This window comes from Ursus arctos, unplaced genomic scaffold, assembly GCF_023065955.2.
Source record: "Ursus arctos isolate Adak ecotype North America unplaced genomic scaffold, UrsArc2.0 scaffold_26, whole genome shotgun sequence".
Lineage (NCBI taxonomy): Eukaryota > Metazoa > Chordata > Mammalia > Carnivora > Ursidae > Ursus > Ursus arctos.
Window position 1 is genome coordinate 32,818,363 of NW_026622941.1, and position 25,143 is coordinate 32,843,505.

Below are 25,143 nucleotides of genomic sequence, written 5' to 3' on the forward strand. Positions count from 1 at the left end.
TTTGCTTACCTAAGCTAATTAACTTTAATTAGGCTCCATGTTCCTCGATCACCTGAACTTTTCTAAGATATCACAGTTTTCCTAAAGTATAGAATAACCTGTGGTAGTCTGGGAAGTGAAATCATATGGTTTGGCTGAAGTGCTGTCACAGATTTATCATGCATTTCAGATGGGAAGAGTCCATGAGGTTCACCGGGGCGTGTCCATTCCCTTAGTGTTGGATTTCTGCAATGTTTTTCTCCTGGTACTTCACTATTTTGGAAGTGCCGTAGCTTGTATTTTCTCACGTAAAAGATTTTCCTAAGCTCCCTTTTGGCCTACTTCATTACTTGGCCTCACTTCACGTGTTCTCATTTTTTAAACTTGTTATTCTCTGTGGACAAGGTTTTTGACATTCATCTTCTCTTTAACAATCAAAATGTTATACATGCTGGAATTACTCATACCATAATCTGCTCACATTCCTTACTTTTGGGATGAGAGTTGCATGGGTGGACGATGGACATCGTATAACTATTTTTATTTTTTTTCAAGTAACTGCAAGCCTCATTTTGCTCATACCTCAATAGAATATTTTTTAGATTCCATCTCTTTACTCTCTTTTTAAAATGTTCTCACTGCCATTATGTTTATTGTGAACCAATAAATGTCAAGCCCTAGCTATAAGTCATAGCTTTTTCAATAACCAAAAAAAGATGGAATAGATCCCTCCTGCCCAGAATTATTTGAATAAATTCTATAACATTCTGCTTTACCTGGTCTATACAATTCACAAGAGTATGTTCACACTGTTAACGTTAAATGATTTATTTGTCCAGGAATTTATCATTTGTTTATTTACCTGGCAAAAGATAGGTCAAAGGGTAGGAGGAAATTTGGAGCATTGTGGCAAATGTCACTTTATTACATATCTGCATGTATAAAATGTGAAACACGGCATCTTATTTTTAAACAAATTTAAAAGCATATCAAATATCTGGCAAGCCACTCCAGGATCCTCACTCATTGTTGAACTGCTCTAATAAAATCTCATCTTTCAACTAGAAAGAAGGCGCAGAAGGGTTTTAGTAGCCTCTATTATTAGCTAATTCTTCAATTAGCACCAAGGATTTAAAGGACAAAATCTGGAGCCTTTTTCATGTTTTTTAACTGATAGATTTGGTGCTGTACAAAAGTACACAGCTTTCTGGAAACAGCGCTCAGCTGGCAGTGAGGAATCATCAGTGATTAATTTAGGAAGCCTATCCGAAGCATGTGAAGTAGCTTCAGGATAATGGCAGCAAGTGGTGTGTAGCCAGGTGATGGGGTTGCTTTGCATTCCTAAGTTTCTGAGCATGGTGCAGGAAGCTGGGGAAGGAGGGCTTGCAGGGAACCCCTTACCGCATGTTTTCTGGAGGGCCTGGCATGCGACACAGTTTAAAGAGTCAAATGGAAGAAGGGGTAGTTTGGATCTAAACTGTATATTCACGGTAAATAAGATACTGTTATTTTGCTGCTTTCCTTCATAATCTTTTCCTTTAATTCTCCTTTCCAGGTGCCCAAATGATCACATTCCCATTCCCACTGGTAAAATACCTGTGGAATTAGAAGATGGTTGGTGTGGTGATTGAACCTGGAGTCAGACTGCCGAATAACAGAATCCTGGCGTCCTCAGACGGTAGGAGGCCTTGAATGGCAGTTCAAGTTCTAAGAGGGTGGTGTCCTAGGGCGAGCACCTGGCCTTTTCCCCATCTTCCCTGTCAGTCTTCATCCCGCCTCCCTACACTCACCTGATTTCTGGATCGCGATTTGAGAAGCCTGGCTCTGTAGATACCTCACAGGGATTTTCTAAGGTCGCAGCCACTTAGCTGGTGATTTTGTAGTTAGCTGATTTGAGAGAACAGAATTGCATGTATTTCAAACACATTTACTGAAGATCCACTGGATGCGGGAGGATGAGAATTCACCGGAAAACCGACGGACAAAAATCTTGCTCTCCTTGAGCTTACATTCTGGTGGAATTAAAAGTTGTTTCTCAACATCTGCGCTGTGCCCATTATCAGCTCTGCCTGAAGACTGGGACATTGTAAGCTGGCCTCGGCTCTCCGCGGACAAAATTTGAAAGAAAATAAATTGCAGAGCCGCGAATGAGGCCAAGGGTGTGTGTGTGTGGGGGGTGTCACTGAGGTGGCGTCTATTAGCGTCAATACGGCGGAGTCAGGGGACCCATCCAGAGCCTGAAAACTTCAAGCCAAACAAACTCTGGGATCCCAAGCCCCCATCTTTCTCTTCCCCTCCGAAAGCCACGGCCACTGCCGTGTGTGTGAGGGAAACCGTCTCAGGGGTAGCCCGGGGAGACGGGGCTTCGGAGAAAGTGGACTCGGATTTGCTCCCCCTTCTCCCCCTGCCGACTATGGGCTTTGCCCTGGAGCGCTTCGCCGAAGCGGTGGACCCGGATTTCAAGTGCAAGCTGTGCTGCCAGGTGCTGGAGGAGCCCCTGTGCACGCCGTGCGGACACGTCTTCTGCGCCAGCTGCCTGCTGCCCTGGGTGGCTCGGCGGCGCCGGTGCCCGTTGCAGTGCCAGCCCCTGGCGCCGGGCAAGCTGTACCGGGTGCCGCCTCTGCGCAGCCTCATCCAGAAGCTGCGCATCCAGTGCGACTACCGCGCCCGCGGCTGCGGCCGCTCGGTCCGGCTGCACGAGCTGGCGGCGCACGTCGAGCGCTGCGCCTTCCGCCCTGCCCGCCGCCGGCGGCGGGACGGCGTCTCGGGGCCGGGCGGCCGCGGCGGCGTGGACGTGTTCGCGCGGGGGGGCTGCGGAACGGCGCCGGGGCCCCGCCAGGGCGGGGGCGCGCGCGGGGGGCCGCCGGGCGTCCGCGGCGGGAGCGGGCGGGGGCCCGGGCCGCTAGTCCTCTACTGGAGTCCGCGCGAGAAGGCGCTGCTAGCGCAGCTCTGGGCGCTGCAGGGCGAGGTGCAGCTCACGGCCCGCAGGTACCAGGAGAAGTTCGCCCAGTACATGGCTCACGTCCGCAACTTCGCCAGAGACCTGGGCGGCGGCCACGGCCCGGTAAGCGCAGAGGGATCGGGCACCTGGGGACTGTTTGGGGTGGAAAGAGGACCGCTTTTTTCTGGTACTCTGAGATTCCTTTAGAGGTGACATCCTTCCTTACCGTGAGGTGGGAAGCATCCGCCCGCCCTGACCATACTGCATACACTATTAGTACCTTTTGGATGGATCAGTATTGCATTTGAGAAGGATTGTCCCCCTTCCACTTATATTAGGATTGGAACGAATTAAACAAATTCAATTCCAGCTTTTCGATGGGGAAAGAAGAATTAGGAAAACTCACTTTCACACCCCGACCCTTGTTCCCCATCTTTCACTCTCCTGCCCTACCCTCTCTGCCATTTTTTTGTACCTTTGGCCTGTGCCTAAAGCCAATCAGAAAAGGAAAGCCAGGAAGTGAGGACTTCCCCGACCCTGCCTCCCCTCTGCTGCTGCCCCAGCATCCCTGTGGCCTTGTCAGTCACACACCTTTAGCTCTGAATGACTTAGTTTTCCTGCCAAACTACCCATGTCGGCCACCTTCTACTCAGTGCAGGGGCTATCAGGGATGTGAGAAACCAGGAAAACCTTGAGTTGAGAGATTAACAGATGGGATTTCTTAGACCTGCAGAGTTTTCATTACCCTGACCTTCCCTAAAGAGTCCTTCGCTGCCTTGAGATTTCATCATTGGTGGAGTGTGTGTGTGTGTCTGTGTGTGTGTTGGGGGGGGTGGTTTGGGGAACCAAATCTGAGAGCAGCCACATCCATCTGCGGTCAGACAGCCCTGGGCAGCGGCTGTTTCCCTTCTTTGTCGAAGCTGTTGGCCCCGAAATGTGCTGGTGGACTGCCCGCTTTCAGACTGAGTAAACAAGCCTCTTTGCAGCACCCCGTGTGAAGAGGCTTGTTTATAAAGCTGTTACTTCTCTTCTGGAGGACTTCTGCAAAGTGTTTGACATTGTTGGTTGCTGCCATGGTGAGCAGGGATTTAGCAGAACTTGCACTCCATTCAAGGAGCTGTTTTCATTCTTCAGCGTCCTGGGGAGGAGCAACACACGATGATTCCCGTTTGGGACTGCTTTGCACTGCCTCCAACCCAGGCATTGAGTTTAGAAGCTTCTGTCCTTGAATCTAAAAACAAAACAAAACAACAACAACAACAAAACCCCCCAACAAACAAAAACAAAAACAACTGAAGTGTGAGGGACTAAAATGTTTCTACTTTGATAAAGGGAAGCACAATGCTTATTGAAGACTGGATGCTATCCCTGATTCTTCCTGTATCCTATTTAGAGCCAGGTAAATTTACAAAATGGGAAGACTCAGAGAGAAGCTCAGAAATGTGCTCTGTATTACCAGGTCTTGTTTCAAGGTTGTAGGGAAGCCATTGTTGATGGAAAGTAACAGCGTCTGGAATTATGTGACAGAGAAGTCCATGCAACAAGTCAAGCTATGATTCTGAGAAGTGAGGAAAAACTGCCCATGGTTTGCAGACTGTCAGAAGGTTTCTCTCTGCTCCTCAGAAGTGTTTTTCCACTACCAGTAGGGGCTGCTGCGGGCACTGCTTGGGAAAAGCTCCTGGGAAGAGGTGGTGATGGTGATAGCAGTGGTGATGGTGCTTATAGAGTTTTACCATGAATTGCCAAATGTAATTTCCTAGGACAGTTAATAATACCCATAACCATGAATAAACCTTACCTAGTCTGGTGCTATTTCATTTTGTATTTAAATTGTTCTTTATTAATAAACAGATTGTAGATATAATTCCCATTTGTTTTACTATTATCTGGCTGCCAGAAGAAGAAATACAGACTATTTTACTTAACACAAATCCTTTCTTTTTAAAATTCTGTGGGAATTATGCAAAAACAAATTAGAATACCATTGAAAATTAGGATTACTGTAACCTAGATCCTGCATTACAATAACAATCCAAATATTACTGTTGAAAGAATTTTCTCAATAGCTCACTATTACTTCAATCCTTCAAGATTTTCCAAAGTGAAATTTTTATATAAAATAATTCTGAGATTCTTTATTTTACTCTACTATAAAAAAAAATAAAGATACCTGTAGAGTTACCAGAAATCTGTTTTAAATTACAATGAAGCCAGAATTAGATACTCTTTTAGAATAAAAGATAGATTGATGTGTGAAAACATAAAACCCTTTAGACATTTTTGAAAATTATTTTTTCTCACAAGCACTTTTTTTTAAATTCGTATATTCAAACTAAATTTAGGAAGAAATTAACCTTCTCCCAAATTCAACCATCCTTAATTTTAAGGTTTTCTTCTTTTCAAATGTTAATTTATTGACGGTTTTTTTTTTAAAGGTTTGTGGTAGCATCTATTTTTTCTCTTCTGTTCTCTTCTGTTCTCTTCTCTTCATTCTTACCTAGTTATTTTATCCCTTTTCTTCTAGGATGGAGAACATAAACCATTCACCATCGTGTTAGAAAGAGAAAATGAAACGTTGGGATTCAACATTATAGGAGGTCGACCAAATCAGGTAACCTACCTTGTTCATGCATAACTCACTCTTTGATTATAAAATAATAGAAGACAGCTTTCATTTCTAGATTTTGAATAAGCTAAACAAGTGGTTTAATCTTTAAAATCATGCTTATGATCAAATATCAGATTCCTTAATGCAAATATTCCAGTACATACCCACATTTTTTTGAGAAAACAAAACAAAAAACCCAGCAACTAACAAACTTGTTCCTCTCTGCTACTTTAGAAAAAAAGAGAGTATGTTTCATAGTTTATTTACATTGGGTAGCCCCATTGGTAAACTTCACAATAATGTATATAGGCAATTTCTACTTGATAATATTAGGTAACTGGATTGCCTGATTATACCTTCTACTTATTAAGTCAGCTTGTCAGTTTTCAGAGGCTAACACAGACCAGGCATTTTATAATGCATGTTGATCGATGAAATAAACAGTTAAAATAAGTTGAAATAAGGGATCATTGTTTTCACAGTTATATAAGAAATGCCATGTTAAAGGAAGATAGTTGATTTGAAATATTGTTGGTTCAATATTTTCAAATCCTTTTTTTTTCTTTTAAAGATTTTATTTTTATTTATTTGACAGAGATAGAGACAGCCAGCGAGAGAGGGAACACAAGCAGGGGGAGTGGGAGAGGAAGAAGCAGGCTCATAGCGGAGGAGCCTGATGTGGGGCTCGATCCCAGAACGCCAGGACCACGCCCTGAGCCGAAGGCAGACGCTTAACCGCCGTGCCACCCAGGCGCCCCTCAAATCTTTTTTTTAAGTGAATGAATAATATTGTCTATATTGATGCCAATTGTTTTCAAGATGCATGAGTTATAAACTTAAACCAGATACTGTAGTCGAAAAGTTCTTTTATATCCTTCGAATACTACATCAACTTAATTTTCACCATAACTAGGAAAAGGTGGTAAAGTTTAAGAAAAAAAAAAAGCATGTTCTTTAATTTTTTTTATAAGCTGCCATGAAATTCTTGCATCCTGCATTGCACATGTTGTCCAAGGAAACTGTCTTAGAGTTGTTGGCCATATGCTATGTTTAGGTCAGGATGGCAATGACGTATTTCCCCCTTACTGTTTAGTATTTCAAAAACCTAGCAACTAATGACTGCTGTGCTTCTGTTTCTAGAACAGTCCCCATATATTATGAAAAGATAAACGTCTTTTCATCATATCTTTTTGTTTTTTCTTCCCCTAAGGAATATTTTTATAAAATGCCACTTACGTGGTTGACATTTAGATGACACTGGACATTTTTAAGAGGCTCTTCAGATTCACGTTAAGGAAGGCTAATTAAGGAGAAATAACTTTATTTAAACCGCCGTGAAGTAAAATGACATGTAAAATTATTATTATAGTATGTTGGGCATTTTACCTAGATAAGTTTTGCAACATAATTGTTTTCCTGTGACTGGCTGAAGTGTCCTATTTATATTATATCTGTTATATGGTTGAGGTTTAACTAATCATTAGGCTCATTGCACCTGGAAATGTGTAACAATTAGCCTTAAAAGAGTTCTCTTGCAGTTAGAGTTGATCTTTTGGGATTTTACGCTTGAGCAAGCTCCTACTCTCCCCTGTGAATACAGTCAGAGCTATATTTCCAAATCTGTCACATCACTGGCTCAATTATATTTTCAAAACTGTGGCCACATCTCAAACCAAATATATAAGTGAGGCTGGATATGCCTTTTGTTTTCTTGTAACCTTTTTGAACTGCTACATCTCTTGAGAAGTAAGAGGTTTTATAAATAATACTTCGAAGCCAGTCAATATCACCTTGTACATACCCTTTCCTCATAGCTTTTTATGTATACTCAAAAACGTGAAGTAAATGGATAATCTTGTCAGAGATGTTGGACTCATTCATTAAAGCTGCCATCTTGATTAATGACTATTTGGTATTAAGTAATTTAAAATTCAGTGCCAAATCCCCAGCTCAGAGAGGGAGTTACATGTTTAGGGAGGATTGACAATGTTACATTTACTAAATTGTCCATTAACCAACTAAAATTTTGTTTACATCTTTCTTAATGCTAAGGTTATATTTTTTATAGAATAATAAGGAAGAAACATCAGCAGAAGGAATTTATGTTTCAAAAATTTTGGAAAATGGACCTGCTGACAGAGCAGATGGCCTGGAAATTCATGACAAAATCATTGAGGTAAGACAATAATAGAACACCAATATGAGCCATGGAAGAAATATTTGGGCATTTGAAATTTCCAAACTTATTGTTTTACCTTGGTGTGGTACTTATTAGAGTATTAACTAGAGAATGTATCTATCTAGAGTATGTATCTAATCTATATCAATTATTAGATCTTAAGATAAAGAATAAATCACCTGAAGTTTCCAAATGTGTTAATGAGTATCTCTGTTTTAATGAACTGCTATCCCTGTAAACTATGAAGATAGTTGTGTGATTATTAAGGAATTAATTTTATATTATATTTCAAAAGATGATAAATCTCTGCTAAAGAACATTCTTGATGAGGAAATGTTACTGTCTTTGAACTTGTGATTAGTATGTTTTATAGAGAGTTTGAAATTATTTATACAGTACCTTTTACCATTTCTTAGTTTAATATGGTTATCTTGTTCATGTGTTTTTCCATGGGGAAAAAAATAGAAGCAGATTTTTTTTTCCTGTTGTGAAAACCTGGTGGGAACTCTTCATTTTCTCTATTGTGCGTTGTAGCTATATTGTTATATTGGGGGTTGACAAAGTAAATATAGATAAGTTAGTGAAATCTGGGCTGTGATAATGGAATTTTAGGTCACTGCCATTTACCACCAAAGTGCTTTTGAAATTTTAACTGGTTGAGATAGTATTATCTGGTGTTACTAAAAATGATTAGATTACTTTTATCAGTGTAATTATTTCCAATGTATTAGTAAAGGCGTAATAGGATTTTGGAAGGTTTATTGGACTCTACTATTTTGGAAGTATTTTGTTTATTCTAAATTATATAATCACTAGTGCTGTCTTTCTGAATATCTATATAAAATATCGGGTTGGAGATTTTTTTTTCCTATTAAACTTTGAGTAAAGTTTTAGATATTCATTCATCTGTGCATTAAAAAAAGTTGAATTTTGGATAATTTGACCTTGGATAAGAGTAAAGAATGCAGAAGAGCCAATAGCGTTTTTGTTTCGAAAAAAACTCATAACATTTAGAAATTAGCTGACTAGGGACTTTGGGGAAGGGCGAGGAGATGCTGTTTGGCTGAAAAACTGGGTTTTATCTGAAGAGGTTTCTTGTATGAAGATTTTCTCCTTCCAGTTGTATAGCCAAGAAAGTACAGACCTACTTTCACTGATGCTATCCAGTTTGTCTTGACAGTTTGCCCAGTGGAAATATTTACATGCTGCAGTTTGTGTAGTTAAAAATTTTCTATTTCTACTTGTGTTTGGGCGATATGATTTAAATGGCAACGTAATTTAAACAACAAAAATTATCCTCCCTACTATCTGCCTTATCTCTCAAACATTTTGATCTTTCCAGTTAAATGGAAAATGAATGCCTACATTTGATCCTCTTAGAAAGGCAAATGGAACTGAATAGATATATTCAGTTAGCACACACATATACACACACAGAAATACATAATGGAGTTTTAAAAACAATTTATTCTAGCTAGGTTACAACGTTATGTATGTGTCATTAATGTTGCATCAAAAAGGAGGAAGAATTTGTTTTTTATATTGTGATATAGCACTTTTCTTAAAAATGCATTTTTTTTAATGTGAAGAGATAATTTGATAAAAGCTGTGGTTGATAAATTGAATGCATCTAGACATCTAGCTAATACTATTGCCAATATATGTCAAAATAACCTTATTTAAATTGTATAGGGAGCAAAGATCAACCATGTAAAACTAAATTATAATTTATAACTAGCTGCAGTATTATTATTTCACCTTGACATGCATATATTATCAGTTAACGATGAGCTTGAAATTTGTCTCAATGATAGAAATTTATCAGTATATCTTTTATGCTAGGGTACCTTGTAATAGGCATATTTTTGTTATACTTCTCTAAGGGATTCATGTGAACACATTGCAATTGAAAATGAGTTAGGTATGCATATTTTTGGAATGTTGTCTGTTAAATAGCATGAGATATTTTAAAAGGAATATTATTAGAAATCTCTCATATTCAGTTGTTCAGTGATGCCATCAGCTTTTAAAGTGAATAGTTATATATGTGTGTGTGCTCAGTGATTTGTTTATTGAACTAATTTGATGCGATGTTTTTTTTTTTTAATTTTTGAACTTGAAATGGCTATGCTGGTTTATAACTGGTGCAGCAAATAAATTTGTTAGCAGTATACAGTACACAGTAGTTCATATATTATTAAACTATCCATGTGAGCTAATTGCCACAGTCTGACACATTAGTAAATGCTTTGAATTCTGTGATATGTGACTGGAATAAACAAGAGAAACTGTCAGACAATTCTTTTTTTTTTTTTCACTTATAGTCAAGATATGCTAAAAATATTTTGTCTAGTTAATTGCTTAAAGCACACATTACAACAGGTTTATGAGTCGTTCTTATAAAATACAAAAATTTTCTTAAGTCATTCATTTGGAGGAGAAGGTGGATATGTTAAAGGTCTGGTTCTGTTGATAATTAAAGAGATTTTACGAATTCTAATAAAAAATTAGATTTATTTACCAAAGTTTAACAAAAGCCAACAGCTCTAAAAGTATTATTTTTAAAATAGTCTGCATTCCACTGATGCTGGTCAAATTCAAAAGTCATAAAAGAAAAAATCATAGTCATAAATCCATGTCCTAGTTTTCACATAATACAAAGAAAATTCATTTTTGGAGTCAGTCTGCTTGAGCAAAATTATGTTTAGTAGTTTCTAGATGTTTACACATCCATATTAGTTAAAATACTTTTGGTGTATATTCAGAAAAGAAATCCGTTGTGTTATTGGAGTTATGGTATTAGGTGTCAGAGTATCACTGGAGACTAGAAAGGCAGGAGACATTGTTAAAGGCATTTTGAAACATGGCAAAAGTTCACATAGACCAGGAATTCACCAGAGTATACGTCCAAATAAAAGCATCTTTTGCATCTGTTTTACACCCTTTCCAGACTCAAAGGAACCACAGAAGAGTCTCGATACCATCAGAGGCTTGGGCACAATTCCGTAAGAGGGTGGCAGCATTACTGTGATTATCATAATGTTAGGGTGCCTGTGGGGTATGTGGGAGTTGAGAATCATAGTTCACTGCTGTTGTCAGCAGTTAGTCCTCTGTTACTATTCCTGTGATGCTGATAGCAGGCGGTACAACCTGAACCCCAGAGTGGGAAAGTGAATAGAAGGGTGGAGAGTCATTGACGGCTCTTTGTTCCCATTTTCTTCTCCCCACCCTTCCCCCACCCCCCAGCGCCTAGCCAGTGCTGGGTGACAGGAAAGTCCACCCTTCTAGCTTCTGGAGGCCAGGGAGTAGGGGTGGAGGTCTGTGAAGTCTATGGGAAGAACAGTTTGGAGCAGAAAGCAGAATTTTCTGTAGAGTCTATATGAAAGTCTCTTCTATTTATGTAGCTCGAAATTCATAATAGCATGCAGCACACAAGGCATATTCATTTACTTTAGAAACAGTTCCCACATTGAACAATGTCAGTGTCACGCTTTCTGCAAAGTGCTGAGTGTAGTACTAGCCATGACTCAACAGGACTTGACCATTCCCACCTGCCAGCTACATGATCTTTTAGTTCTGTAATGTAAAATCTTTTGCATTTTCCAGCACTGTGCTGCTAGAGTAAAAATCTTTGATGGTTATCATGTTTATTTGCCGAAGTCTCTGCACAGTTCATTTATAGGTGTTAACACAGGAAATGTAAATGCAGATCAGAGCTAAACATTTAGGAATGCTGTTGAATTGAGTCTACGATGTGCTACCCCTGCGTGTGCTTGATGGCACAGTGGGACTTACTACCTCATAAAGCGGCCGTGCTAATTTATGTATGCTTAGGAGGCATTCACAGGTTTTGTAGGTCACTTGTAAATCTGGTGGGCAATTAGGGCTTTGATAAATTGCTGTTTAATTTGAAGATGTCACTGAACTTTTCAATAACATATTATCCCACATTTTTGAAGTGTTTTTTAACTGTCCAAATAACATTGATTGATTGTCTGAAAGAGTTAGGAAAGAACTGAAAGCAATCATGTTAGTGCAATGAAGAACGGTAATTGTAAAGCAATATGTAAGTGCAAGTAAAGTATTTGTAATCATGATTAAATGCTACTTAAATTGACTGCAGTTTTATTTTGATATAGTTTTCATTATGTAATTGTATCTTTTAACATATCTTGAAAAGTATGGTGCTGCAGTGGGAGAGCATGAATCCTGGAATCTAGGAAATCTGGTTAGAATTCCTGTCCTGCCTCTTAAACGTGTGTGACCTTGAGCAAGCCACTTGTACCTCAGTTTCTATGCCATTCGTGTTTACTGTGCATGCAAAGTGCCTAACACAAGGCAGGTTCTCAGAACAAAATAGTATGAGCCTGATGTGTCTCTCAGCTTATGCAAGTAGTTTACTCTCCAGAACACAGAGACAGTGGGGTCAGGGCTGTTTTCCTTTCTTGGAGAATCTAGGTCACTCTCCCCAACTTCTAGTCATTCCCATTTCTATAGATACAAGCATTTGGATGAGTAAATGTAGGAAGTTTGAACTCCTATGTTTTCACATATTCATAAGGACACTTGGATGCAAGAAGGGCTGTGGGGATGACTTTGTAACTATGCACTTATGACTTAATCATTCAACAAATATTTATTAATTGCCTATATGTGCCAGGCAGCATCTCTGTATTATGGAAATAAATAGCAATAAGAGCCATTCTCTGCCCCCAAGTAGCTTGTGGTGTACAGGCCCCATTTTCTGCCTATACACGGCAAAGCAGGCCTTCATGGGAAGCTGTTTCTTCAGTGGTTACGAACTTAAATGGACATCACCAGCATATCTTAGTGGAATGACATTGTGGGTTTGTCCTAGTTTTCCTGTTCTCCCAGGAGTAAATTCATTTTAGGAAATCATGACGTCGGATTAGTAAAGTAATAGAATCTGAGTGTAAGTCAGCATTGTAGTTTCAGGAAGGAGCGTGGGCTTTGAACTGGGGTCTTGGCCTTGAATTGATACTAGGTTATCTCGGAAAGATTTTTCAAACTTTCTTTTTCTCAGTTTCTTTCCTGTAACTATCAGGGTAAAAATAGCTAGTCCCTCCCATCTTCTGTATTGATGATCATAGCATTTTGCCATTCTACTAAATTTCCGTTATTAATAAGTATTGTTTTATTTTAATTTACAAGGAAGAGGCTGGAAATGTCTTTATACCATCAAGCTTTATTGTGTTAAACATTATTTTATCTATTTTAAATCTATAAGGTATGAGGTTGAGTTTGAGGGATTTTTTTTTTTTTTTTTTTGAGTGCTCAGCTTCTGAGTAAGGAAACAGGACCACTGTGCATGTGGGGTCCCTGTCAGAAGGTCTGGCGGTGGTTCCCATTCTCCTCATCATTCTGTACTACAGAAAACCTCATCGGAGCACCCATAACATTATTTTTTTGTTAAGGTAAAACACATACATACAATGTTGTATTAGTTTCAGGTGTACAACATAATGATTCAATATTTGTGTATATTGCAAAATGACCACCATGATAAATGTCACTGGCATCATCATCATACATGGCTACAGAATTTTTTTTCTCTTATGATGAGAACTTTTGAGATCTGGTCTCTTAGCAGCTTTCAGATATGCAATACAGTATTATTAACTGTAGTTACCATGCAGTTCATTACATCCCTATGACTTATTTATTTTATAACTAGAAGTTTATACCTTTTGACTCCTTTCAACCATTTGCCCCAATCTCTGGCCACCACCAATCTGTTCTCTGTAGCTATGAGCTTGTTTTCTTTGTTTTTGAGAATTATACAGTATTTGTCTTGCTCTGTCTCACTCATTTCACTTAGCACAATGCCGTCAGGGTCCATCCATGTTGTTGCACATGGCAAGATTTCATATTTTTTTTTGTGGCTGAGTAATAATCCACTGTGTGTGTGTATGTATCATATACATGAGTATTACAATTTCTTTATCCATTCATCCATTGATGAGACTTAGGTTGTTTTTATATCTTGGCTATTGTAGATAATGCTGCAGTGAAGATGGGGGTGCATGTATGTTTTGAGTTAGTATTTTCATTTTCTTCAGATAAATACCCAGAAATGGAATTGCTGGATCATATAGTAGTTCTATTTTTAATTTTTTGAGGATCCTCCATATGGTTTTCCATAGTAGCTATAGCACCAATTTATATTCCCATCAGCAGTGCACAAGGGTTCCCCTTTCTCCACAATCTCAACAGCATGTGATCTCTTATCTTTTTGATAACAGCCATTCTAACAGGTGTGAGATGTGATCTCATTGTAGTTTGACATTGCATTTCCCTGGTGATTCGTGATTTTGAGCATCTTTTCATGTACCTGTTAGTTATTTGTATGTCTTTTTTGAAAAATCCAAAAGGCCTGTTCCTATCTCCTGCCCATTTTTAATCCAATTGTTTATTTTTCATTGTTATTGAGTTTTATGAGTTCTTTATATATTTTGGATATTAACCCCTTACAGATATGATTTGCCAATATTTTCTCCCATTCCATAGGTTGCCTTTTCATTTTGTTGATGGTTTCCTCTGCTGTGCAGAAGCTTGTTGGTTTGCTGTAATTCCACTTTTTTATTTTTGCTTTTGTTGCCATTGCTTTTGCTATCAAATCCAAAAAACTATTGTCAAGAGAAAAGTCATGGAAATTACCACCTGTGTTTTCTTCTAGGAGTATTATGGTTTCAGGTCTAATGTTCAAGCTTTTAATCTACTCTCAGGTAATTTTTATGTATGGTATAAAAAGAATGGTCCAATTTCATTCTTTTGCATATGGCTGTCCAGATTTCCCAGCACCATTTATTGAAGAGAATTTTTATCCCCATTAGGTATTCTTGGATCTTTTCTCTTAATTGACCATGTATGCATGGGTTTATTTTTAGGCTCTCTATTCCATTCCATTGATCTATTTGTCTGTTTTTATGTCAGTACCATTCTGTTTTGATTACTATAGCTTTGTAATATAGTTTGAAATCAGGGAGTGTGATGCCTCCAGCTTTGTTCCTCTTCTCAAGATTGCTTTGGCTGTTCAGGGTCTTTTACCATTCCATACAAATTTTAGGAGTGATTTTTGTTATTTCTGTGAAAAATGCCATTGGAATTTTTGATAAAGATGGTATTGAATCTGTAGACTGCTTTGTGTAGTGTGGACATTTTAGCAATATTCTTCCAATTCATGGACACAGAATATCTTTCCATTTATTTGTATCTTTAATTTTTTAATTAATGTTTTATAGTTTTCAGTGCTTGGGTCTTCTGCTTCCTTGGTTAAGTTTATTCCTAAGTATTTTATTCTTTTTGATGCAATTGTAAGTGGGATTGTTTGGTTGATTTCTTTTTCTGACAGTTTGTTATTAGTATATAGAAACACAACAGATTTCTCTGTATTGATTTAGTATCTTGCAACTTTATTGCATTCATTCATTAATTCTAACAGTTTTTTGGTGGAGTCTTAAGGGTTTTCTATATGTAATATGCCATCTGCAAATAGTGACAGTTGTATTTCTTTCTTTCTAATTTGGATGACTTTAATTCTTTTTCTTGCCTAGTTGCTCTGCTAGGACTTCCAATGCTAAAATAAAAGTTGAATAAAAGTGATGAAAATGGGGATTCTGTCTTGTTCCTTAGCTTAGAGGAGAAGTTTTCAGCCTTCACCACTGAGTGTGATATAAGCTGTGGGTTGTCATATATGACCTTTATTTGTTGAGGTATGTTTTCTCTGTATCCACTTTGTTGGGTTTTTATCATCAATGGATATTGAATTTTATCAAATGCTTTTTCTGCACCTATTGAGATAATCAGATATTTAACTTCCATTTTATAAATATATATCACATTGTTTGATTTGTGGATATTGAACTATCTTTGCATTCCTAGAATAAACCCCATTTTATCATGGTGTGTGATTCTTTTAACGTATTGTTGTATTCAGTTTGCTAATATTTTGTTGAGGATTTTTTGCATCTATTTTCATCAGAAATAATTTTTTTTTTGTTTTTTGTTTGTTTTGGTTTTTTTTGGTTTTGTTGTCGCTGTTGTTGATGATGTTCTTGTTTGGTTTTTGGTATCAGTGTAATGCTGGCTGTGTGAAATGAGTTTGAAAGTGCTTCCTGGTCTTCTGTTTTTGGAAGAGTTTGAGAAGGATTGGTATTCTTATCTGAATGTTTGGTAGAATTCACCAGTGAAACTGTGTGGTCCTGGGCTTTTGTTTGTTGGCAGGCTTTTGATTACTGATTCAGTCTCCTTACTAGTAATTAGGCTTGTTCAGTTATTCCTTTTCTTCATGATGCAGTCTTGGAAGCTTGTCTGTTTTTAGGAATTTATTCATTTCTTTTAGGTTATCCAATTTGCCAATTTGCATATAATTGTTTATAGTAGTCTCATAATCTTTTGTATATCTTTTGTGTCTTTTGTAATGTCTCCTCTTTCATTTCTGATTTTATTTAAGTTGTCCCTCTTTTTTTTTCGTTGTGAGTCTAGCTAAAGGTTTGTCAGTTTTGTTTATCCTTTCAAAAAATCAGCTCTTGATTTCATTGATCTTTTCTATTGTCTTTTTGGTTTCTATTTCATCTATTTCTGCTCTGATCTTTGTTATTTCCTTCCTTCTACTAACTTCAGGATTTGTTTGTTCCTCTTTTTCTAGTTCTTTGAGATGTAAAGTTAAGATGTTATTTGAGATTTTCCTTGTTTCTTGAAGTAGGCATTTATCCTATGAACTTCCCTCTTAGAACTGCTTTTGCTGTATTTCATAAGTTTTGTTATGTTGTATTTGCTTTTTCATTTATCTCAATGTATTTTTTGATTTCTCCATTGACCCATTGGTTGTTCAGTAGCAACCTACTTAATCTCTACATATTTTTGAATTTTCCAGCTTTTTTCTTATAATTGATTTCTAGTTTCATACAATTTTGGTTAGAATGATGCTTGATGAATTCAATCTTATTAATTTTTTTTAAGACTTATTTTGTGACCTAATATATGATCTATGCTGGAGAATGTTTCATGTGCATTTGAGAAGAATTTGTATCCTGTTGCTTTTGGATGGAATATTCTATATGTATCTAGTAAGTCTGTCTTATCTAATATGTCATTTTAGGCCAACGTTTTCTTATTGATTTGCTGTCTGAATGTTGTATCCATTGTTGTTAGTGGGGTATTACAGTCCCCCATTATTATTGTATGGCTATCTATTTCTCTTTTTAGGTCTGTTACTATTTGCTTTACATACTTAATATTTAGATGCTCTTTTGTTGGGTGCATAAATATTTATACATGTTATATGGTCTGTTTGGATTAACCCCTTTATCATTATGTAAACCTTTCTTTTTTTTTTTTTATTTTTTAAATTTTTTTATTAATAATGATTTTTTATTATGTTAGTCACCATACAGTACATCCCCGGTTTTCGATGTAAGGCTCGATGATTCATTAGTTGTGTATAACACCCAGTGCACCATGCAATATGTGCCCTCCTTACTACCCATCACCGGTCTATCCCATTCCCCCACCCCCCTCCCCTCTGTAGCCCTCAGTTTGTTTCTCATAGTCCATAGTCTCTCATTATGTAAACCTTTCTTATCTCAGTCTTTGTTTTAGAGTCCATTTTGTCTGAGTATAGCTACATCAGCTTTTTAGTTTGGGTTTGGTTTGGTTTCCATTCGCAAGGAATATCTTTTCTATTCCTTCACTTTCAGTCTGTGTACGTCCTTACATCTGAAGTGACTCTCTTATAGGCAGCATATAGATAGGTCTTTTTTGTTTTGTTCTGTTTTGTTTTTTGTTTGTTTGTTTGTTGTAAGCCATTCGACCACTCTTTGTCTTTTGATTGGAGAATTTATTTACATTTAAAGTAATTACATATAGGTATATATTTATTGCCATTTTGTTCATTGTTTTCTGGCTGTTTTTGTAGTTCCTCTGTTCCTTTCTTGCTTTTTCTTCTGTGGTTTGATGACTTTCTTTAGTGGTATGCTTACTATCTTTTGTGTATCTTCTATAGGCTTTTGCTTTGTTGTTACCATGAAGCTTATATGTAACAACGTATGTTTGTAACAGTCTATTTCAAGTTGATAATAGCTTAAGTTTAAATGGATTATAAAGCTTTACATTTTAATCCCCCCTAAAAACTCTTTTAGTTTTTGCTTACCTGGAAAACTCATTTTTCCTTCAATTCTGAAGAGTAATTTTGCTGGGTAGAGTACTCTTGTTTGGAAGGTTTTTTTCTCTTAGCACTTTAAATATATTGTTCCACTGCCCTCTGGCCTGCAATGTTTTTGTTGAAAACTCTGCTCATTTTATGGGGCTTTCCTTTATACGTAACAGATTTTTTCCCACTGCTTTTAAGATTCCCTCTTTATCTTTTTTTTTTTTTTTTTAAATCGGCTTCATGCCCAGTGTGGAACCCAACACGGGGTTTGAACTCACAACCCTGAGATCAAGACCTGAGCTGGGATTGAGAGTCAGACACTTAAGTGACTGAGCCACACAACTGTCCCAAGATTCTCTCTTTAACTTTTTTTTTTAAAGATTTTATTTATTTTATTTATTTATGTGACAGAGAGAGAGACAGCCAGTAAGAGAGGGAACACAAGCAGAGGGGGTGGGAGAGGAAGAAGCAGGCTCCCAGCAGGGAGTCCGATGTGGGATGTGGGGCTCGATCCCAGGACTCCGGGATCAAGCCCTGAGCCAAAGGCAGACAACGACTGAGCCACCCAGGCACCCCTAACTTTAACTTTTGACACTGTGGTTATAATATGTCTTGGTGTAGGTCTCTTTTGGTCTCTCTGGACTTCCTGGGTCTGGAAGTCTCTTTCTTTCTCTGGGTTAGGGATGTTTCCAGCCATTATTTCTTCAAATAAATTTTCTGCCCCTTTCTCTCTCTCTTCTCCTTCTGGGACCCCTATAATATGAATGTTGGTCCACTTGATACTGTCCTATAAGCCTGGAAAGCTATCTTCACTTTTTTTTTTCCCTATCTTTTTTCTTTTTGCTGCTCTGATTGGATGAGTTCCACGGCATCTTCACTGATCCTTTCTTCTTTTTCATCTAGTCTACTATGGAACACCTCTGATAATTTTTCAGTTCAGTTAATGTATTCTTCTATTGTGTGACTTCTGTTTGTTTTTTTTTTTTTTTTTTTTTTTTTTTTTACATTGTCTTTCTCTTTGTTTAAGTTTTCCTTGTGTTCATTGATTCTTTTCCCAAGTTTGGTGAACATCTTTATGACCATTACTTTGAACTCTTTATTAGGTAAATTATCTAATTATCTCTGTTTCATTAAAGTTCCCCTCCCCTCCCGAGATTTTATCTTATTCCTTATTTGGAACATATTTCTCTGTTTCATTTTCCTTGCTTCTGTATGTTGGTTTATATGTGTTAGTTGAAACAACTACTTCTCCCTGTCTTGAAGAGTCGTCTTTGTGTTGGAGATGAAACTTACTGTTCAACCTTGCCCTAGCTCTTGGTTGTCTCTTGAATCTTTGTGATTGTTTAAGTAGACTGTTTTATTTTTAATAGCTCTCAGTAGTTGAGTGTGTGCCAAGACCCATCAGTGTCCCAAAGGGAAGGATCTCAACACCTGGATTCGGCTGATTGGAAGACAAGCCCACAGGCAGCAGCTTTTTAAGGATGTAAATATATATATTCCTGTGGTACCACAAGTGTAAATCTTGCTGGCCACTGGAACAGGAGCTCTAGAGGTGTTCTCTGCTGGCAGTTGCAAAAATCAGGGCTCCGGATGAGTGTGTAAATTACTTTCTGGGACATACTGATGAGTATCGTGAGGCAAATGGAGAGTGAAATTATGGCATCCCCTGGCCTACAGTCTCTGAGAGCACCTCTGTAACCTCTAGATGTATGCCAAATCTAAGCCTGTTCCTAAGACCAAAGCTCCAGGACAAGAAAGTCTTTTTCAGAAAGACTGTGGGTATGTTTCAGTCAGCTGTTTGTGCAGTGCCCTGGGAGTGGGAGTGGTAATCTGCCAAGAACTGCCCCTCCAATTGTTAAAGTCCCAAGGAGCCCATGAATGTAAGCAGCTCTGGCCTCCAGAGCCAGGCACTCAGGAGGTGGCAGCCACAGAAACCAAGTCACGAGACATAAAAACCAGGGCACCAGGTGTATATGGAAGCTTTTCTTCAGGAATGTGGCAGAGGGAGAGTACAAAGCTGGCATCCTCTGAAAGAAGAAAAAAGAAAGAGAGAATAAAGAAGGAAAAAAAAGAAATAAGAAAAGAGAGAGAAATATGGTGCCTGCCAGCTTCAGCAAGGTAGAGGACCAGGGTGGAAGATGATACCTCCCTGTTAGAGCTTAAAAATGTCCCTCCCTCCCCCAGATGGGGAAAAATGTGGTGCCTGCTGGCTTTAGTGAGGCAGAGGGGGAGCAGGAAGATGGGACCCATCAGCCTTTAACCCAGGAAGTATCCCAGCCCACCCCCACCCCTCAGACCAACACATTAAAATTAACAAAGAAGTCTCTTTCACATGAAGCCTGGGCACTTTCCCAAGGGTGCTTCTGCACAGGGTCCTGGAGTGTGTGAGTCTGTGCGTGACCGCTTTCAGATTCATTTCTCAGTTTTCCGTAGCTTTGCAGGTCTCATGGGCGCAAGCCCCATTGGTCTTCAAAGCCAGGTGTTTGGGGGCTTTGTCTCTCAGGTGCCAGTCTTAAACATTGGGGTATCTGGTGTAGGGCACAAACCCCTCCTCAGGGAGAAGCTTTGGGTTTTGAGTTCCCTCCTGATTCTAGGTCAGTGCACTGGGATGAGAGGTAGGGATTACGGTGAGATTGTTTTTCAGCAGTTCCTATCTGCTTCCGTACCCTTTTCCTCTCCTTTACCCAATGTAATGGGATCACTGCCAGTTTTAGTTTTTTTCAGAGGAAATTATTCCATATATATCTGTAGTTTCAGTGTGTCTATCTATGGGAGGCGGTGAGTTTAGGATCTTTCTGCATTGCCATCCTGAACCAGAACTTCCCTGTAACATTATTGAGATTTATTTTAAAATGAGATTTTAAGTAAAATTTTGAAGTGGGCGATATGTCACTGTCTTTTGCCCTCCTTCACCCTCAATCATCCTGGTCATCTGCACCTTCTCTCTCATGGTCTTATTCCTTTGCAGCATTTGCCTTTTGGAAAGAATGTCTTTAAATTGGCTTTTACCAACAGATATTTGAATGATAAAGGGTTTCCACACTCAGGGCGGGGTATCTGAACTTTACCTGGAGGTAATGCCTTAAGGATTCTCAAGCATTTGTCGTTTTCATCTTGAGCACAATAGCTTCTTGAGAGAACTTGCCCTTCACCCAGTCTCTACCATTTGCAGCTCAGCTTTCCTGCTACTGTCAGGACTGTCATTATTTTGCTCCCTTGTTTAAGGTCCTTCATTAGCCTTCCGTTGGTAATAGGATAAAATCCAAATTTGTTAGGCAAAAATGGACCTTCAAAACCTTTTCTTTTAGGTTTTGTTTTTGTTTTTGTTTTTGTTTTCGCTTAGTCACATGAAACTCCCCCCCCTTTCTTATTCCTTCTTTTCCTTTAACCTGGTGTTCTCACCCCTCCCCCACATCTCTTCTATAGCTGGCAAATTCTGATATCCTCAGAAATCCTCCACTTCCTAAAGCCCTTCACAGTCCGTCCATCTGTAAATTTATCTCTGTGGCCAGTACATTTCTATACCTCTCACTTTCATAACATTTTTCATATGTTCTGCTATGTATTTATTCTCTTGTGTTCTTCTCCTCTCACAAATGTATGGGTTTCTTAAAAAAGTGGTTTTGGATTTTTTTGAACTTAATACTGCCAGCACCCTTCCTGCTGTCAGCATTGTGCCTGGCAAGCTACAGTCATTCTGTTAATTTTCTTTGAATCATGGAATGAACAAATGGATAGACCGTAAGCTCAAAATTTCAGGCATTATAGTCTAGATGCAAGGGTTTTCTAGGTGCCAGGAGGGCCGTCCCCAAAGGCTATCCCTGTTACAGCCTATTCCTTCTCTGAGTATTTATCTTTCGCAAGGTCAATCAGAAGTTGAAAGACTTAACTGCTTCTTAAGTTTCAAAATCTCTTAAGAACTGGTGATAACGGACTGAAACAATTGTATTTCTCTAGACTCTTTCTTCTATCCTGTAAATAAGAAAGAACCCAAGTCTACAACACAGGGTTTCAAATTCGATATATATAAGTGCTTGAATTGAATCTGAAGATGTGTGTCTGCCTTCACCCTAACACATATTTTTCATTATTGAACTTGAAGAACCCAGTAAAGCTGACTGTATTCACATGCCTGCCTGCAAAGCAGATTTGCAGAAAATGGCACTAGAGTGAACATGGAATTGAACAAAAACATGATTAACCACAGAGGAACTGAAAGATGAAAGATGTTTCCAATGTTTCTAAGCCTTGTAAATGGTTTGGTGAAAAGATAGAAGCTTCCTAGAGCACTGGAGAGTGGCTGGGGAGACTCTTTGAAGTTTTCATGGTGAGAGCTGCTTGGAATAATTAACAGTAGCCCCAGCTGTGAGGCATTCTGTGGAAGCTTAAGGAACAACTCACTAAACTTATGCTTGGAACTTTCTGAGGCAAGTTTTAAAAGGTTGTGCTTTCATAGAATACATGCTGTTATATTCCCGGTAGATTCTGTTTTTTTGCAGACATGAACCATACATATACATCTACATTGTGATAGTTCACTGTGTATAGAAATGCAACTGATATTTGTATATTGATTTGGCTTGGTGGAAATTGGGAGAGGTTCATGAAAGGATATAAACCTTCATCTATAAGATGATTAAGGTATGAGGATATAATCTAAAACATGGTAACTATAGTTGATAACATAATGTTTGATAATTGAAATTTTTTGAGAGTAGAACTTAAGCGTTCTCACTAAAATAACAAATAAGATGGAACAAGGGCCTTCCATATTTAGGAAGAATGTTTTGAACCAAGTGACAAGGCAGTACTGACTGTGTCTTGCTTGGCAGCCATTTTTGCTGATTAATATAATGAAAAATAATAGCCAGTACATATCAGTAAAATCACACACTCTTACAGGTATTAACTCATCTCATCCCCACAAAAGTCTCTGAAGTTGGTATTAGAGCTACTAGTAGTATCCCCGTTTTACTGATTAGAAAACTGAGGCACAGGGCTATATAGTAATTTGCCAGTGACACAGAATAAGAGTTCTTGGGTCTGTGCCCTCAACTGTCTCCTGATACTACATATTGTTAAGAGTTAAATGGATGATTCAAGGTAGATAATGTATATTAAGTTGAAGTCAGATTTTGATCATATTAATGGAAGGCATCATATGTTTGGCTACGGTGTTTAGTTTTTAGAGTGTAGGCAGTGAGGAGTTAGTGGTCATATCTGAACAAGGGAATGACATGGATAAAGCAATGATTAAAAAATTAATAAAAAGATTTCACTGGAATGTATAAATAAATTGAAAAGTGAAGGTACTGGGGACGAGGAGACTAGTGGGTGATCATTGCAGTTGTCTGTATAACAGGTAATGAGGGACTATAGCAAATAAAATAGAAAACTGCCAGAAGGTAGTGACAGCCTAGTTACTTTATTCATCATACTTCTTCTGACTGTTTCCCATTGTCTTCACTTTCTTACAGCATGTTCATCTTAATTCAATAGTGGGGCTCAGTGCTTATTTTTAAGTAAATTTTTATAGGAGAGTTACCGATAATAAGTGTCTAGTGTAATGAATGATCAGAGTGAAGCCATCCATGTAGCCAGCATCCAGATCAAGAAACAGATCATTATAAGCACCCCAGGGGTCTCCAATATTCCCCTGTTCCATCATTACTTTCCTCCAAGATTGCTTATATTTGAATTTTGTATATATATAATCATGCCATAGGAGTTCTTTAGAGTATGACTTCTTTTATTTAACATTATGTTGGTATAATTCACTGATATTGTTGCATTTAACTATAGTTTGTTCAGTCTCATAGCTGTGTAACATTTCACTATATGACTATACCACAATTTGGTTGTCACTTTCACTACCGGTGGAACTGCTAATTCTGGGTTATTACAGTAATAGTCTGCACATTCTTGCATGTATCTTTTGGTGAATGTATGCATGCATTTCTGATATCCACACACACCAGGAGTACACTGCAGAATCAGGATATGTACGTGCTCAACTTTAGTAATTACTGCCAAACAGATTTGTTAAAATGGTTGTAGCAATTTGCATGCTTACCAACAGTGTCATGGTTCCAATTACTCCACATACTTGCAAAGACTTGCTAGTTTGTATCTTTTTTATTTTAAGTTGTCTAGTGAAGTGGTGTGCACAATTCCTTGATGTCTAATGAAGTTAAACAAGTTTATCTGTTTACTGCCCATTTCAGTATCCTTTTCTGTTCACCCCACAGTGAATGCAAAAATCCTACCTTTCTCTGTACCTTCAACACCCAGCACACTGACTGACACGGAGTGGGTACTCAGTTGTTTGGTGAATGAATTGATACATACAAGACTGTAAGGATAAAGCAAATTTAGCATCATGTTAAAACCCTATGCTTGACGTAGATGAAGTGTGCAATAAATATGTACTAAATGAATGTAAATAGCTTTCCTAAGTTTCCTTTAAACATATAGCTTTCACAAAGCAATTATACTCTTCCTGTCTTACCCAGTTTTCTCTCGAGGAAAAAGTGATTTTGTGTTTCTTTTGACATTATCACCCTTGATCATATTGGCATGCTCAATTTTTAATGTTACTCTTTTTATAAGGCCAGTCTTAACCTGTGTATATCCCTTCACAGTTCTTTGTTATAGTGTCATAGAGATTAATATGATCCCTAAATAAATATTCATGGCCTGGATACACTGTGTTACAAAGACTTTGACCTTACTGAATGTGTGGGTGTTATTTTTTCAGGGGTATAATTCTTTCCAACAGATAAGAATGATCAAAAAAAAAAGTCTGTTTTTCTTCTTACCTGAACTTTCACTTAGAAATTTCTTTTTATAACCCAGAACTTTATAATGCTTTATCTGCTCTTAGAGAGAAATAATTTTTCTTTGGATCCAAATTAGAGCTCTAGTAATGTCAGATCCTACTGATTCAGAATTAGGTCATTGAGGCATACTAAGGCAGCCCTAAGATAAAAGTACATTTCCAGGCATACACGTGATAAAATAGAATCTTAGAGTCAAAAGAATTGGTTGGCTGAAAATTTTATGCAAGGAAACAATTGAAAAATGATTTTCATATAAAAGTAAAAAGAAATGCTGAATGCTCCAGCAATATTTCACATAATTAAATATTTTATAATGTGGAATCATGAGCTACCAAACAAATTATCTGACTGTAACTAATACATATGTGTCCAATACAGAGAGAATTCATAGAATATATTTTAACACATATAGAAATCATGTACCAA

General features: G+C 37.9%; 1 protein-coding gene across 1 annotated transcript in view; it reads left to right on the forward strand.

Moving 5' to 3' along the window:
- Positions 1 to 2,274: 2,274 nt before the first annotated feature.
- The window catches only part of PDZRN4 (PDZ domain containing ring finger 4), a 339,737-nt gene continuing 316,868 nt past the window's right edge, over positions 2,275 to 25,143 (forward strand). Inside the window, exons 1-3 of the mRNA XM_026502091.4 lie at positions 2,275 to 3,043; positions 5,445 to 5,531; positions 7,597 to 7,704. Coding sequence (XP_026357876.3) covers positions 2,393 to 3,043; positions 5,445 to 5,531; positions 7,597 to 7,704 — 846 coding nt within the window. The 5' untranslated portion in view covers positions 2,275 to 2,392. The remainder of the gene's footprint in view (positions 3,044 to 5,444; positions 5,532 to 7,596; positions 7,705 to 25,143) is intronic.